The sequence below is a fragment of the Astatotilapia calliptera genome, chromosome 7, assembly GCF_900246225.1.
Source record: "Astatotilapia calliptera chromosome 7, fAstCal1.2, whole genome shotgun sequence".
Taxonomy (NCBI): domain Eukaryota; kingdom Metazoa; phylum Chordata; class Actinopteri; order Cichliformes; family Cichlidae; genus Astatotilapia; species Astatotilapia calliptera.
In genome coordinates, this window is record NC_039308.1 from 52,088,188 (window position 1) to 52,104,265 (window position 16,078).

Sequence of the window (16,078 nt, forward strand, 5' to 3'; positions counted from 1 at the left end):
ACTTTGCTCGCAGTCACAGCTGCCTCAGTTGAGCTGCTAATTTAATTATTTGTGCAAAAAATCAGATTTATTGCCCGAATGAGCAGCTGTTTTCTGTGAATACGTTTAAAGGTCTAAGGTGAAGGTCTAAGCTAATCAGGCCTCCAGATTAAGCTATGGGTTCTATTTTCTGCAGTATTTGTGCTTCAGCACAGTGTGTTTTCATCATGTTTTCATCACCACATCACTACGTTTTGGAACACTGTCTGTCCTGTGACTTGTGTGGACTGCAGAGCTGCTATTTTGTCCTTTATTGTCTTTTCTCCCACTGCCCCACACACGCCCTCTCATAAACTGCCTATTCTGCCTATTCAGCTCAGCTATTGTGAGGAGGGCTATTCATACCTCTGGTCAGCATCCATGTGGTATTGGAGAGTACCATACCAGCCCTAACGCTTTTCATGCTTGCTAGGAGTACTTACCTGATGGCACGAAAACCCCAATTGGCACTCGTGGGCTTTGTCTGATGTTCAACTTCCTTCTCGTGTAATGGGATTCGATTTTTGACCTTTGCCAAAAGAGTTATCATTATGAGGGTCTCGTTGATGAGCTGACGTTTCATTTGTTTAAGAGACAAAGCAACATTTTTAAATTCATTTCCTTTAATATCCTGTCAATTTAAAAAAAAAAAAAAACAAACAAAAAAAAAAGTGTGATCCTCTAGTATTACAGATATGAAGTTGGGTTTAGCCTGATACCAATACCGTATTTGGTGATTTATAAATCAGGCTGATGACTTTTTCCCTGACATGTCTTATGTGTCATTATTTATTAGATATGAGAGAAAATAACTACAATTAAAAATAAACTTGTTTTATTCTCACGAGTTGTGCATCACTCGTTTACGCTCCACCTGGGTCTACTCTGATCAACTGTTAATACTGATACACTGACAAATAGAGCAGGGCGATATGGCCAAAAATATTTATCACGATATATATTTGAAAATTTGCGATAACGATATAACCGACGATATAATTGATGCGAGACAAAATACAACTCCACAACATTACTAGCGCAAAAAGACAACCTTCCATTTATTTTCACTTAAACAAGAAGCTGGTTTTTATGTACATTAAAGCTTTATAAAAATGTAACAGTGCAAATGCAAATTCCTTGCTGAAAGTTTAACCAAAAGGCATTTCCAGTAGAAATGGGCTGACATATCCTGAGCATAACCATGTATAATATCCACTGAAGTTAAAAAGAGGTGCTTTGTAACATTAAACTGCAGTGTGCAGTATGTATTTTTCGGACCATAAGGTGCACGGGATTATAAGGCACATTAAGCGAAACAAAGCAGTCAGATAAATCAAACTTTATTAAACTCATTCTTCTTGCTTCCTCCACTTCTGTACCATTGATTCATTAATGTTGAATTCTCTGGCAGCTGCTCTATTCCCATGTTGTTGCAGTCTATTAATGACTAACCTCGTATTGTGGATGGATTATCTCAGTTGTTCTCCTGACTGAAGTTTGGTCCGTTTACAACATCCTGCCATGCGATTGCATTTGTCTCTAACCATGAAGAACCTTCACGTTAACTTTTATAAGTGGAAAAGTGTTAGTGTTCATCCTCCAGCTTCACTGTTTATATTATGCTAACATAGCTGTGTCGCTAGCGATCACGTAGCACATCATTATATACCAGCTAGCCCAACTTCAGTAACCCTACAAACGTCACTGCTGTTTAGTTTCCTGTCTTCATTTATGTTGGAAGTGATAGCAGAACTGTACGTTTGATTTTTTTCAGAAATCTCTCAGTCAGAACATGCAATAACATGCTTAGGTAACTAGCGAAACTAGCGAGCTAACTTCCGCTAGCTTCCTGCTAACGTCTAACTCCGTTAAATGTAATAACTTTAGTTTTCATGGATGCCTGGAAGTTAAACTTCATAGTTACACCTGGTAAAGCAGCAATGCTGATCGTTTTATTAAAGATGAAAGAATTTAGACAGTTTTTAACTCTAAGTGATGCTGCAGTGTTGTTTGACCTGAAGGATACGGAGTTTAGGACCCAGATTACTCCCAGATTTAAGAGCATCTTAGTCCGACAAATATGACAATAACAACGGCCGCTTGCATGTTCTGCAAAAAAATGTGCTTTGTCGTGTATCTGACGGACAAACACCAAACCAGTTCCACATCACGGAAGTTGCACCATTTTTACAAACCAATTCTGGTTCATCTGTTTCACTCAACAATCGGCCATGTGCGTATGAAAACAAAGGCACTGCGCATGCGCGTTTTACTCCCATTCTATCGCGATATTTCATTTTCCTATCGTTGCCTAACATTATACCGGTATTACCGTGAACGGTATAATATGGCCCAGCCCTACTGACAAACAGCTAATATCAGGCTGTGCCCATATGTATATCGGTGGGGCTTTACTAGGGGTGAAGGTTGCCAGATAACAACATATAAACGCAGTTAAATGTGCTGCAGATATATAATTTATTTATGATGGTAACTCTTGATGATTGTCTACCATCTGATCTACAGGGAGTGCAGAATTATTAGGCAAGTTGTATTTTTGAGGAATAATTTTATTATTGAACAACAACCATGTTCTCAATGAACCCAAAAATCTCATTAATATCAAAGCTGAATGTTTTTGGAAGTAGTTCTTAGTTTGTTTTTAGTTTTAGCTATTTTAGGGGGATATCTGTATGTGCAGGTGACTATTACTGTGCATAATTATTAGGCAACTTAACAAAAAACAAATATATACCCATTTCAATCATTTATTTTTACCAGTGAAACCAATATAACATCTCCACATTCACAAATATACATTTCTGACATTCAAAAACAAAACAAAAACAAATCAGCGACCAATATAGCCACCTTTCTTTGCAAGGACACTCAAAAGCCTGCCATCCATGGATTCTGTCAGTGTTTTGATCTGTTCACCATCAACATTGCGTGCAGTAGCAACCACAGCCTCCCAGACACTGTTCAGAGAGGTGTACTGTTTTCCCTCCTTGTAAATCTCACATTTGATGATGGACCACAGGTTCTCAATGGGGTTCAGATCAGGTGAACAAGGTGGCCATGTCATTAGTTTTTCTTCTTTTATACCCTTTCTTGCCAGCCACGCTGTGGAGTACTTGGACGCGTGTGATGGAGCATTGTCCTGCATGAAAATCATGTTTTTCTTGAAGGATGCAGACTTCTTCCTGTACCACTGCTTGAAGAAGGTGTCTTCCAGAAACTGGCAGTAGGACTGGGAGTTGAGCTTGACTCCATCCTCAACCCGAAAAGGCCCCACAAGCTCATCTTTGATGATACCAGCCCAAACCAGTACTCCACCTCCACCTTGCTGGCGTCTGAGTCGGACTGGAGCTCTCTGCCCTTTACCAATCCAGCCACGGGCCCATCCATCTGGCCCATCAAGACTCACTCTCATTTCATCAGTCCATAAAACCTTAGAAAAACCAGTCTTGAGATATTTCTTGGCCCAGTCTTGACGTTTCAGCTTGTGTGTCTTGTTCAGTGGTGGTCGTCTTTCAGCCTTTCTTACCTTGGTCATGTCTCTGAGTATTGCACACCTTGTGCTTTTGGGCACTCCAGTGATGTTGCAGCTCTGAAATATGGCCAAACTGGTGGCAAGTGGCATCTTGGCAGCTGCACACTTGACTTTTCTCAGTTCATGGGCAGTTATTTTGCGCCTTGGTTTTTCCACACGCTTCTTGCGACCCTGTTGACTATTTTGAATGAAATGCTTGATTGTTCGATGATCACGCTTCAGAAGCTTTGCAATTTTGAGACTGCTGCATCCCTCTGCAAGATATCTCACTATTTTTGACTTTTCTGAGCCTGTCAAGTCCTTCTTTTGACCCATTTTGCCAAAGGAAAGGACGTTGCCTAATAATCATGCACACCTGATATAGGGTGTTGATGTCATTAGACCACAACCCTTCTCATTACAGAGATGCACATCACCTAATATGCTTAATTGGTAGTAGGCTTTCGAGCCTATACAGCTTGGAGTAAGACAACATGCATGAAGAGGATGATGTGGACAAAATACTCATTTGCCTAATAATTCTGCACTCCCTGTACTTTGAGTAGTATGATATGTTATTACTCTAGCACTTGTAGGATCATCTTACTAGGCTGTGTGTGATATTTTTTTTCTTATAAACAAAAAATCAAGAACCAAATGCTCTCACTTATCCTGTGATTAAAGCATCATTATAATTGGTTCATGTCTTTAAAAATGCAGGCTAGATAGCTTGACTCCTCTGACCTGCCTGCACACTTGAATGCCCAGTCTAGAGACCTTGAGGCAGTTATAAAGGCATTCAATTAAAAATAGGATGCATTTGCTGTGGTCAGGCAGTGTGTATTTATAGAAGTTGTGAGGAGAGAGAAAGCGGCATGGGTTTCCTTGCTTGAGCTTTCCCAGAATTAGAAAGCAGTTACAGAAAATGCAGAATTTGAATTTTCTGTCTGGAGAAGTGGAACATTTTACCATTTCAAGTTGTTTAATTGATGTGATTTTGTGTCGTAAAGTCACTTAATCATCAGTTCAAGTCGGGACAGTGCTTCATCTTTTACCCTTGCAAGGTTACCTTTGTGTTGCAGAGTTTGTTTGAAAAGCCCTTTTTCAAAATCTAAATTTGCCACAGTGGTTTTTTAAACTCTGCACCATGACTTGGGGGGAATTTCTTCCAGTTTTTCAACAGAACACAGAATGAGGAAATCCCCTTCAGTGGCTTTTTCCCTCCTTTTTTACTGACAGCAAAATATATGACAGCCACCGCTGTTTATAGTGGGTTTTTTCTTAATATTTTTATTGGTAGAAACCAAGGATTTAATAATCTTAATTATTAAGTTTTTTATTTTTACATTAACCAAACTTAGGATCACTGTATTAAGTCTTTTTTTTAAGCTCAAGATTGTTGAATAAACATCAAAGATATTTTATGAGATTTCAACAGGGTTCCTAAGTTCTGGTGTTAAAATCCAATTATATGTTGTCAAAACTCATGGAGCCCTATCCCTCTCTCTATAATGGTATGGATCTTTCTTGCAGCCTCTTAGTTATTTGTGGTTAAACTGCAGTGGAACGAGAGCATGGGATCAAAGTCCCACCCGGAGCAATAAAAAGCTTAGCCTGTGGAGTGCTGGAGTGACCCCCCCCCTCCCAGACCTTAAGCTCTTCATTACTGCAGCTCACTGCTAATTATTTTGGACAGGACAGTTCAGGAGACAGAAAACTCCCCAACCCTCCTCACTGCAGGGTGGTCGGTCATTACTCCCACTCCTAGTCCCGCACCTTTTGTACATCTGCAGAAGATCCTGTGGGTGCACTTCACCCATACCCGCCCCATGAACAAACAAAGGGAGAGATCTTACACTAAAATGTAGAGGAAACAATGCGTCTCTGCTCTACTACCACATGCCCGTCTTACAGTAAAACACTGTGATTTTAAGCTAATTTAATCTGGACCGTATTGACCACAGACCACATCCTGCAGAACATGTGTGACTATTTTAAATGTTGTTGCAAACTAAAATTAGCTGGGTGAGGTGGAAAACATATTTACTCACAGTTAGGAGGTCACAGTAAAAGTAGATTTTTAAAAAAAAAAAATTGTTAAAACAATAACTGCCATCAACAGTCATTAAGGACTAAGGTTTAGTGATATTTTTTGGAAGGCCCTCATGTTGTTTACAACAAGGAAATCGAGCCACATTTCTTGCCAGTAATTGTTCTGTAGCGTGTTCCTGTCATGGTTGAATTTAGCTCCCAGTGCCATATGGATACAGCAAAATTGATTTTGAGGAAATTCTTCTCACTATTGTCAAGGCTGTCAATCATGTTGTGAATGTTTCTCTTGTATAGCTTGAATAGATGGAAAGGCTAGCTCCTTTGTAGGTTGCTTTAAAAAAGGACCTTCCTTTTTTAAAAAGGTCAGAAAAAGTATATTGTATCATCATACCTTTTTTGGCCTGCATACAGGCACAGATGGTTGTGATGGGAATGTTTAGGATCTTCTCAAATTACTTCTGTCCAAAAAGGTGTGCTATACAGACACTGACCTCTGACTTGTGTCAGCTTGCCCATCTCTATAAACCTCTGTGAGAGCAACCCTTTCATGTAAGGGTACATACAGTGGGGCAAAAAAGTATTTAGTCAGCCACCGATTGTGCAAGTTCCCCCACCTAAAATGATGTCAGAGGTCAGTAATTTGCACCAGAGGTACACTTCAACTGTGAGAGACAGAATGTGAAAAAAAAATCCATGAATCCACATGGTAGGATTTGTAAAGAATTTATTCGTAAATCAGGGTGGAAAATAAGTATTTGGTCAATAACAAAAATACAACTCAATACTTTGTAACATAACCTTTGTTGGCAATAACAGAGGTCAAACGCTTACTATAGGTCTTTACCAGGTTTGCACACACAGTAGCTGGTATTTTGGCCCATTCCTCCATGCAGATCTTCTCGAGAGCAGTGATGTTTTGGGGCTGTCGCCGAGCAACACGGACTTTCAACTCCCGCCACAGATTTTCTATGGGGTTGAGGTCTGGAGACTGGCTAGGCCACTCCAGGACTTTCAAATGCTTCTTACGGAGCCACTCCTTTGTTGCCCGGGCGGTGTGTTTTGGATCATTGTCATCTTGGAAGACCCAGCCTCGTTTCATCTTCAAAGTTCTCACTGATGGAAGGAGGTTTTGGCTCAAAATCTCACGATACATGGCCCCATTCATTCTGTCCTTAACACGGATCAGTCGTCCTGTCCCCTTGGCAGAAAAACAGCCCCATAGCATGATGTTTCCACCCCCATGCTTCACAGTAGGTATGGTGTTCTTGGGATGCAACTCAGTATTCTTCGTCCTCCAAACACAACGAGTTGAGTTTATACCAAAAAGTTCTACTTTGGTTTCATCTGACCACATGACATTCTCCCAATCCTCAGCTGTATCATCCATGTGCTCTCTGGCAAACTTGAGACGGGCCTGGACATGCACTGGCTTCAGCAGCGGAACACGTCTGGCACTGCGGGATTTGATTCCCTGCCGTTGTAGTGTGTTACTGATGGTGACCTTTGTTACTTTGGTCCCAGCTCTCTGCAGGTCATTCACCAGGTCCCCCCGTGTGGTTCTGGGATCTTTGCTCACCGTTCTCATGATCATTTTGACCCCACGGGATGAGATCTTGCGTGGAGCCCCAGATCGAGGGAGATTATCAGTGGTCTTGTATGTCTTCCATTTTCTGATGATTGCTCCCACAGTTGATTTTTTCACACCAAGCTGCTTGCCTATTGTAGATTCACTCTTCCCAGTCTGGTGCAGGTCTACAATACTTTTCCTGGTGTCCTTCGAAAGCTCTTTGGTCTTGGCCATGGCGGAGTTTGGAGTCTGACTGTTTGAGGCTGTGGACAGGTGTCTTTTATACAGATGATGAGTTCAAACAGGTGCCATTCATACAGGTAACGAGTGGGGGACAGAAAAGCTTCTTACAGAAGACGTTACAGGTCTGTGAGAGCCAGAGATTTTCCTTGTTTGAGGTGACCAAATACTTATTTTCCACCCTAATTTACGAATAAATTCTTTACAAATCCTACCATGTGAATTCATGGATTTTTTTTTCACATTCTGTCTCTCACAGTTGAAGTGTACCTCTGGTGCAAATTACTGACCTCTGTCATCATCTTAAGTGGGGGAACTTGCACAATCGGTGGCTGACTAAATACTTTTTTGCCCCACTGTAGTTTGTATCCTTAAATGAAAGAGCCCTAGTCAGGTTCATTTTGAGCGTGGTACTTCAGCTATCTTTGAAACTTTAATTTATATCAGTATGTTTCGGAATATTAAGATCCACCAGGTCACTGGTGGAACACCTAGGGTTGGGGTTAGGGTTAATCAACATCCACCACTTGTTTTTTCAAAATTTTCACCCATAAGGGAAAAAACAGAAAAGCTTTAAACCACAAAAATCTAATATCAACATGAATGTATGGGGCTTCATTTGAAAGGCACCATCTCTTAGGTTTTTTGTTTGTTTGTTATTGGACGACAGCCTTAACACCTTACCGGGGTGTCCAACTCCAGGCCTCGAGGGCCAGTGTCCTGCAGGTTGTCTACAGCTGATTTAAATGGCTAAATTACCTCCTCAACATGTCTTGAAGTTCTCCAGAGGCCTGGTAATGAACTAAACATTTAATTCAGGTGTGTTGACCCAGGGTGAGATCTAAAACCTGCAGGACACCAGCCTTTGAGGCCTGGAGTTGGACACCCCTGCCCTTGACATTTCAGTGGTAACCTGGTGGATGTCAGAAGGGTGTGGTATGTGTTTAAGGGTCAGCACTTGTGCCGCTCTAACAGCCTTGTAGCTTGTAAACTCTCAAGAATACTTCAATAGTTTAATATTTCTTTTAATAGAGGTAATATATTTCTTTTTCAGATTCAGGTGAATTAATTACAGACATGTAAATACACTGCCCTAATTAAATTAAGTTCATCTGTCTTTTTGGATTAAGTGCATTTCCCATAAATAATTTTTGATAATTTTGTTTTTAATCCAGGTTTCAGTGTTAAGTTTCTAATTTTATTATATTTCCTCATGTACCCGTTTAACATTTCTTACTATAGACAGAAAGAGATTGTGACGGGAGTCACTGGAGCTTGATTATTTTAGCAAAGACTGTGTAGGGGTCCTCTCTGAGTTGCCTCACATCCTTCGTTTGGTCTCCAGACTACTGGGAACTGTCTGGTGTCTTTTGGCTGCTACAGCAGATGTTTGACTCCTTTTTGTTTGTCCATTTTTTTTTTTTTTTTGCCAGTTTCATTGCGCAACTAATGTATAATTGACTTCTTTGAGCTGTGTGTCGAGCAAGCCCCTACTTTACTGTACCATCTTTCAGAACCTCTGGGATTTTACCACCCAGACTGCCAAACCAAAACAATGAGCTGAAAGAAGCTGAAAAGTTGTAAATAGGGTGATGGTTTGGAAGTGGGATTGGCAGTCTGAGCAATCTTTTAACACTAAACAGTCTTTTTGTGTTTTCATTCGGTGCGTTTTTGTTTTACTGCATAATTATTGCACTCAAAGAAGTGTATCTTGACACATACAAAGTTCTTTATGATGCATTCACCCAAAAAGTGTAGGTTAATGCATACTAACAAGGTAAAATAATGCTCTAAGATCTTTACCTTACAGTATGAATGGCTTTGACATTGTTATTCTTGTGAATTGTTCTTATATAAAATGTATTTAATTGCACTGAAACAGCAAGTTTTAGTGTCTTCCTGCAGCATTTAAAGAGTTTCCCGCTGCTATGTATGTGTGTTTGTGTTTATTGCAAACATCCTCAGATGTGGGAGGTAATGGATGTTGTCGTTGCCCTAGAGCCCCACTACAGATTGACCACATGTATGCATTTTGTGTAGCTTACTGTGCATTTGCTGTACAAGCCAGCACAAGCAGCACCTTTGGAGAAATTCTCAGCTGTACCTGCACCACAAGTAGAGCAACTTAGCAATAAGAAAACACTACGTGGTGATCAGGGCTTTAAAATGTTGCAATTGTATATTATTGTTATTAATAACCCTTTTCCTTGAATGGTGGCCTGCCAGCATTTGAATGGCTTAACTTTGATGGGAATTTTACATAGTTTAAAGTGAATAAAGAAAGACTGCTTTAGTGAAAATGCATTACTGTTTTTGTTGTGTACTGTTGTTTGCCTAATGCAGCATAGCACATGCAGAAATCGCAGTTGTATGATGGGCCACTGTAAGGAAGTCACTTCGTCAGGAGCTCTGAAGAAGTTTTTGGCAAATTGACGGTGACCCTTCCTTAATGCTCTCATCTCCCAGATTAGAGTTGACAATGATACAGCTCTGATCCTTGATGAACGAAGGCCAACTGCAGGTGAATGTAGCTGAATTTGGTTTTTTAGCTGGGAGCAGAACCTCTGGCCTAATTCTACCACCATTTTACAATTGAGTGCTGTGCCTAGCTATGCCCATTGTCTGCTCTTTATGTGGTGAGTCTGGCTTGACCCATGCTGTCCTGGATGATTGCTCTCCAGAAATGTACTGGCCTAGACTGACAGTACGACCAGGACGGGATGTTTTCGGGTTATTGGAGTTTGGTAGAACAAGCGTGGAGAGTTTTCTCTCTGCCATTGATAGAGTTTTTTGGAGATGACAGGGCATCTGAACTGACAGCGGTCATAGTCAGTATCCAAACTTAGAAATGTGAAAAAATGTGATTGATTGGAGCTGATTCTGTAGTAGAAATCATTATTGGGACTGTTGTGCAAAGGAATGTTCTTTTTTGTGTTCCACTATTTTGTGTATCTATACTTTTTCTCTCTCTGGTATTTGTAGCCAACCTATGCAGACCAGCATAGGCATGTGTGAGGGATGCCAAAGAAATATGGTGCCGCTGGCTTGCCCAAAGACCGCACAGAGTGCTCTGCTGCCAACAGAGCCTCCAGTAATTATAGACCAGGGCTGTGGATACTGTTGCTCTTCAGGCTAAAATGAAACTAAACCCCATATTTTATACTTGGTATTTGGTCGTTTCTTCAGTGTTTAAACACTGTGTTATTTTTGGGCTGTAGCTTGAGTCTCTTGTGTTTATAGTACAGCCTGACTGAGTTAAAGTATAGAATAACTATCAAGAACATAAAGGCAGGAGTAGCTTTGATGCCTTTGTTGACATTGCAAGCCATATGTTTTGTTAAGTCTCCATTTTTGTTATTATGTTGATTAAGATATGTATAAAATACTCAGTTGCACCCCATCTCTGTATCAGTCACTAAATAACTATCAGTTTCTATTTCTAAATTGCAGGTTATGTGGTAGGAAGCTAAATTGTATGTTGATGTTAAATTTACAGTCTTGGCAGTATTCCACCGACACTGTTAAAGCAACAAATGATTAACATGAGTGACACTAAAGCCCATCAGCGAGCTTCCTCACCCCGAGGCCATTCACACTGACCGCTGGCTCCTTTACCAGTACGCTGCTGTTCTTCAAGGACTGTGAGGTCGCTGTCCTGGTGTTCTAATTATGTCAGGGTGGAACTGACTGCAGGCCGCTCTAATTGGCCAACAGGATAGTGGCATCATTTGTTCCTCTGTTATTAGATTTTGAGTGTATGTTAGCACAACAGCCTGCTGGAACCCTTTTTTAATGATCATTTTCATGATTTCTTCACATGGGCTTTCAAATGATTTTGGATGTACCAAATATCCTCTATTTTATAAATTATAAGAGGAAAAACTGACATGTTTAAACTTAAATATATACATTTTTTGTTTGTTTTTGTTTAAGAGAACTACTGCCATACTTTTTATTTAAACGCCTCTTCTCTCCCAAGTCCATCCCAAGTAGACAAGCCATAAGAATTTTTGCCCCTATTGAGCAGCCATAGTACCTAGAGTACCTATTCTGGTGAACTGACACAATGTGTGTCAAGTTAGGTCAGTTTCCACTATCTCTTCTAGTTGATTATAATATGTATGAAGTTAACGGTCTACTGAGCAGGCTCAGAAGCAGTGCTCACAAATGCCAGGTCTACATTCTTCTCGTTAAAGAAGAAGTCTTTAATCCTCGAAATTAGTTCGATTGAAATGCCTCCAAGCTGCTGCCGCTTTGCTGTTAGCTTGCAAGCTTTCCATGCAATGTTAGCTCTCCTGCTAGCAACCAGTGGACTACTGCCATTTACAACTCAATTGATTGGGTTGGCTGTTGGTCAGCACATTGTCAGTGATTTTGTGTCAAGATGGGACTGATGTGTCATGATGGGGGGCTTGAGAGAAGGTCTATTATTAGTGTGCTGAGAACTACTAGCAGTAATAGGAATGGCTTTTTTTTTTTTTTTTGAGGGAGGGGTGTAATAAGACTATAGTTTTAAAGATTGAACTCAACAATTAAAGACAGTAGATAATTTAAGGAGGTATAAGTTGACAAGAAATTACACATGAGGCTCTAAAGTTTGATATATGCTTAGTTTTATACAGAATTGTTATCGACTTTTACATTTTTCCTTTAATACAGTAGTTTTGTTTCCATGGCAATGTGTTATCAGTCCCAACACCTACAAATTTTCTGGCTTAAACTCTGTCATTTCAAGTGTGGTCAGTTTCTTAATTGGTGTGGCTTACTACTACTTCCGCACTGTGTGTGCAATTTTCGTTACCATACACAATATCAATTGTTTGATTCTCTTATATTTTGCTAGTAAAAGTTTCAAATAAAAGCAAAAATTTTAATTTTTCTGAAATTCTTCTGTGTCTAAGCTGTTAAGCAGCATGTCTATTAGATATTTTTAAAAGTAGGTATAAATGGAGAGATCTATTATTGACAGACTTATTTTTTGACAAAAACAATAATCAGTATTTTTTTTTCTTCCCTGTCCTCCTCCTCGTTAGCCACAATGAACGGAAGGTGACCTGCAAGCATCCTGTGTCAGGCTTACCCTCGCAAGACAACTGCATCTTTGTCATCAACGAACAGTAAGTCTCTTGTTTTTTTTCTTTTCTTTCTCTCAGAATGCCACTGTGCAGCATTTTTAGCACTACAGTATGCTGTTGAAACTCCTCATGTGTAGGCAACATTGCATAAGTTGTTGCCGTGCCATCGTCTATTTGCAGTTCTGCCCTTTGAATTCAAAGGCTCTATTCAATGCATCCTCAGTTATGCGGTTTCATAAAGAAATTTCTCAGCAGTAAGAAGGAAAGTTCTGTTAAGAAAAAAAACATTTGTAGGTAACTTTTCATATTTCAAAGACTTAAATTTTAGTGCTGGTGCTAAGGCCCCAGAGTAAAAACCATTATTATTTCAGGCATACATCAAATAGTGGAAAACATGATTAATCACATTTTGGCCCTTGTTTTGACCTGGAGAGAAGTTCATGTCCTTTTCAAATACAGTACAGGGTCAACTGTGTGACGTCCATGTGATCATCTACACTGCTTTCAGTCATCAAATTTTTGCCCACATGACTGAATCAGATGTCAGTCATCTCAAGCTTTTACTTACAGGAGATAAACACTATGACTCTGTCCAGTATTTTCATTACCATCCTCTAACTTCATAACCTTCCTGATTGACTGTTTAAGTCCGCAGCATGTCGAAAGTGAGGACAAATATCTGTCTGCTCCACTGCCCTCCTTAACTAGTTCCCATTCTGATTTACTTCAGTCTGTAAGATTGCTAAATATACACAGCTTACATCACAGCCCACAGCGCTTTCATGGTTTACCCTAGCCATCAAAGCTTAATGCTGCGTAGCATGTTCCAGCTCTGCTCAGTTTCTAAGTTAGATTTTAAACCCCATTCATTGTAGATCTCCTCCACTAGATTGTTCCACTAAAATCAAGCCATCACAACTGGTGTCACTTATTTTAGCACCGAATACTGATTGAAACACGTTCTGCTCCAAGACGTATAATTTCACTCTCAAGTGGTTCGGCAGTAAAGAAGAAATCCCCCAGTCGTTCTTTATGAGTACCAGTTTCAGCTTTTTCCAATATGTGGGTTAGAAAGTTGTTTTTTTTTTCCAGAGCATGCTGTAGTGACCTATTTGTGTCTCTAAAATCTTCTGAGCAGCACTTTTCTTCGGTATAGATTGAATAATCAGGAAAAAAAAGTTTGTGAAGAAGCTTGTTGTACCAGAACTGTGACACTGCACTCGCTTGACACATTCCTCTCTCCACTGTGTTGCTCACACATTTCTGCCGCTTTTCACGCTAAGAAGCACAACATGTCAGTGCTAGATAATATCTAATTTAGCAATTTGAGTTTTATCATTTACAGAATCTGCAAAAAAAAAAGGAGAAAAAAGAACGCACATCGGGTCCAGTTAGCGAAGGCAACACAGAAAAGCGGTAAACCTACATGACTCACAATTCGAAGTTTATTACAGAGCATTTCATCCAACAGTTGGCTCTGTTTTAGTAAAAATAGTACAAGGCCAAAATCTGCACCGTGGACGAGTAATAAAAGGCAAAGACGGATTTAAGCTGCCACAGGGATAAAGAGGCCTTGCTGAAAATCTCCGCTTAATCTGCTCTGCACTTTAAATGCACTCAAAACACAAATCTTTGCCTCAGTTTGGCATTATAATCAGTCTAGTATAACATAAAGCCTGCCTCAGCCCACCTTAAGATGGAATAAAAAGTGAGTAATTCAGGTAAAGGAAGCTTAGATTAGATTTGAGTTAATGGATTGGAGAAGACAAGCAGCCATGTTTACTTTGAGTCCCTATTTGTGTCCCATTAGGGTAGCTATAGCAATGATATGTGAAGCTTTATTATGAACACTTAAACTGCAGTAAGTTACAGGATCTTCTTTCCCTTAAACAACTCTCAAAAAAGAGCTCTGCTGCTGGAAAGAGGTACAAATAATAAACTGCAGATTTATGTAACAAAACAAATGTCAGTTAGTTACATCATTTTCAATTATTTTTGTAACTTTGCCAGATAATGGGGTGCTTCTCTGGATCACTGGTTGAGCAACTGATCCATGTGCCAAAAGGCTACTGCAGAGGCCCGGGTTTAGCTCCACTCCAACCTGTCCCTACGTGTTACCTTTTAACTTTCTCTCTTTTTCACTTGTCCCTTGTAATTTCCCTCATAATCGCTTGATCCATTGACCGCTCATACTGAGGCTCATATTGAGGCTGTTGGCTTGGAGATGGCCCTGAGCGCTGGATAGCGTTAGCTGTTTTTTCTTTGTTAGTGTCTTTAAAATGTTCACGTTGAGCCGGGTTAGGGTGATTTAAATGTCTCATTAGGTTTGTCGTTAGAATTGTTTTTCCGCCGGTCTCCCTGTGGTTTACTTTGCTGAACTCTGGGTCTTCAGTCACAGTGAAGAGCTCCCACGATAACGACATGTTAGCATGTGGCCGTGAGTGTGTACAGGATCTGCACATGAATAAAACAGATCAGCTGGCAATCAGACATGAGAGGCTGACCGGCTGGTCACCAGTTCAGGCTGTGCACACTGAAAATCAACCATTTCCAGTCTCTGGCTAGTCAATTGCTACACTTTCAACAGGAAATTCTAATAATACTGTAATTATACCGCTTTGTTCTGGAAAGCTGTCACTTATCAAGAGACTGATTTTACATTCTGAAAAGTATTAACAAAACAAAGCTGCTCTTTATGTTAACATAGCTAAGAACAGTAACCAGGAACAGTTTCCCTTTCTTTATTTCTCTATTTCTTTAGTTATTGTGAGTTTCACTTCAAGGTTCAGTTTGTAGTCTTCAGTTACATAAATGTGTGACAGGAACACATGACACTGTCACTGCTACATTGCTACGCAGGGTATAATTAAAGCTATTATTTGCACATTAGTGTTCTCAAACTGCTATAATATTCATTAAGAGGCTGTATCACTCATGTGTCATACATACAGCTGTGGTGCGATGTGCGAAGTTACCACTAAAGTGCTGTATGCGCCATGTGACTGTACCCATATCTCTCATTGTCAGCTTCACCATTCTGTTATACTGTGTAAATGTTTTCCTGTTTTTAGTGTTCTGCATGATCATGTGCAGGCTAACAGGAGGTATTTGTTTACAGCAACTCACATGTAAAAATGTTGACCAAAACGCAGTCTCACCACGTGTTCAGCGTGTCAGCTGTTTCACAGTGCAGTTTACTGCGTACCGTACTAGCTGTTCATTTAAAATGTATGTGTCCATTGGAGTGTTAGGGACAATGTTAAAAACAGGGCTGTTTTACTGTAGTGTTGGGTTGATTTTTCTTATTACAGGTTGTCCTTTAGCTAAATTTGCTACTTTAATCATTTTAATTTTCAGCTTACTTGTCCCTAGGGCTGCCACGATTAGTCGACTAGTCACGATTATGTCGACTATCAAAATCGTTGACAACTAATTTAATAGTCGACGCGTTGTTTGAAGCTTTGTAAGATCCCAAAAGACGCAGGAATAAGTAGTAGGATTTAAGAGTGTAATAACGGACTGAAACAGGAGATGGCAGCACTGCATGTACAAGGATGCCAGCTTCTGTTAAACCCCGAAGAAGAAGCAGTGTCC

At 40.0% G+C, this 16,078-nt stretch overlaps 1 protein-coding gene across 10 annotated transcripts in view; it reads left to right on the top strand.

Annotated features, from left to right (window-relative positions):
- Positions 1 to 16,078, top strand: part of LOC113026584 (pleckstrin homology domain-containing family A member 5) — a 92,813-nt gene that overhangs the window by 43,355 nt on the left and 33,380 nt on the right. For all 10 annotated transcript variants that reach the window (XM_026175520.1, XM_026175523.1, XM_026175526.1 and 7 more), the window contains one exon: positions 12,443 to 12,526. In XM_026175520.1, coding sequence (XP_026031305.1) covers positions 12,443 to 12,526 — 84 coding nt within the window. The remainder of the gene's footprint in view (positions 1 to 12,442; positions 12,527 to 16,078) is intronic.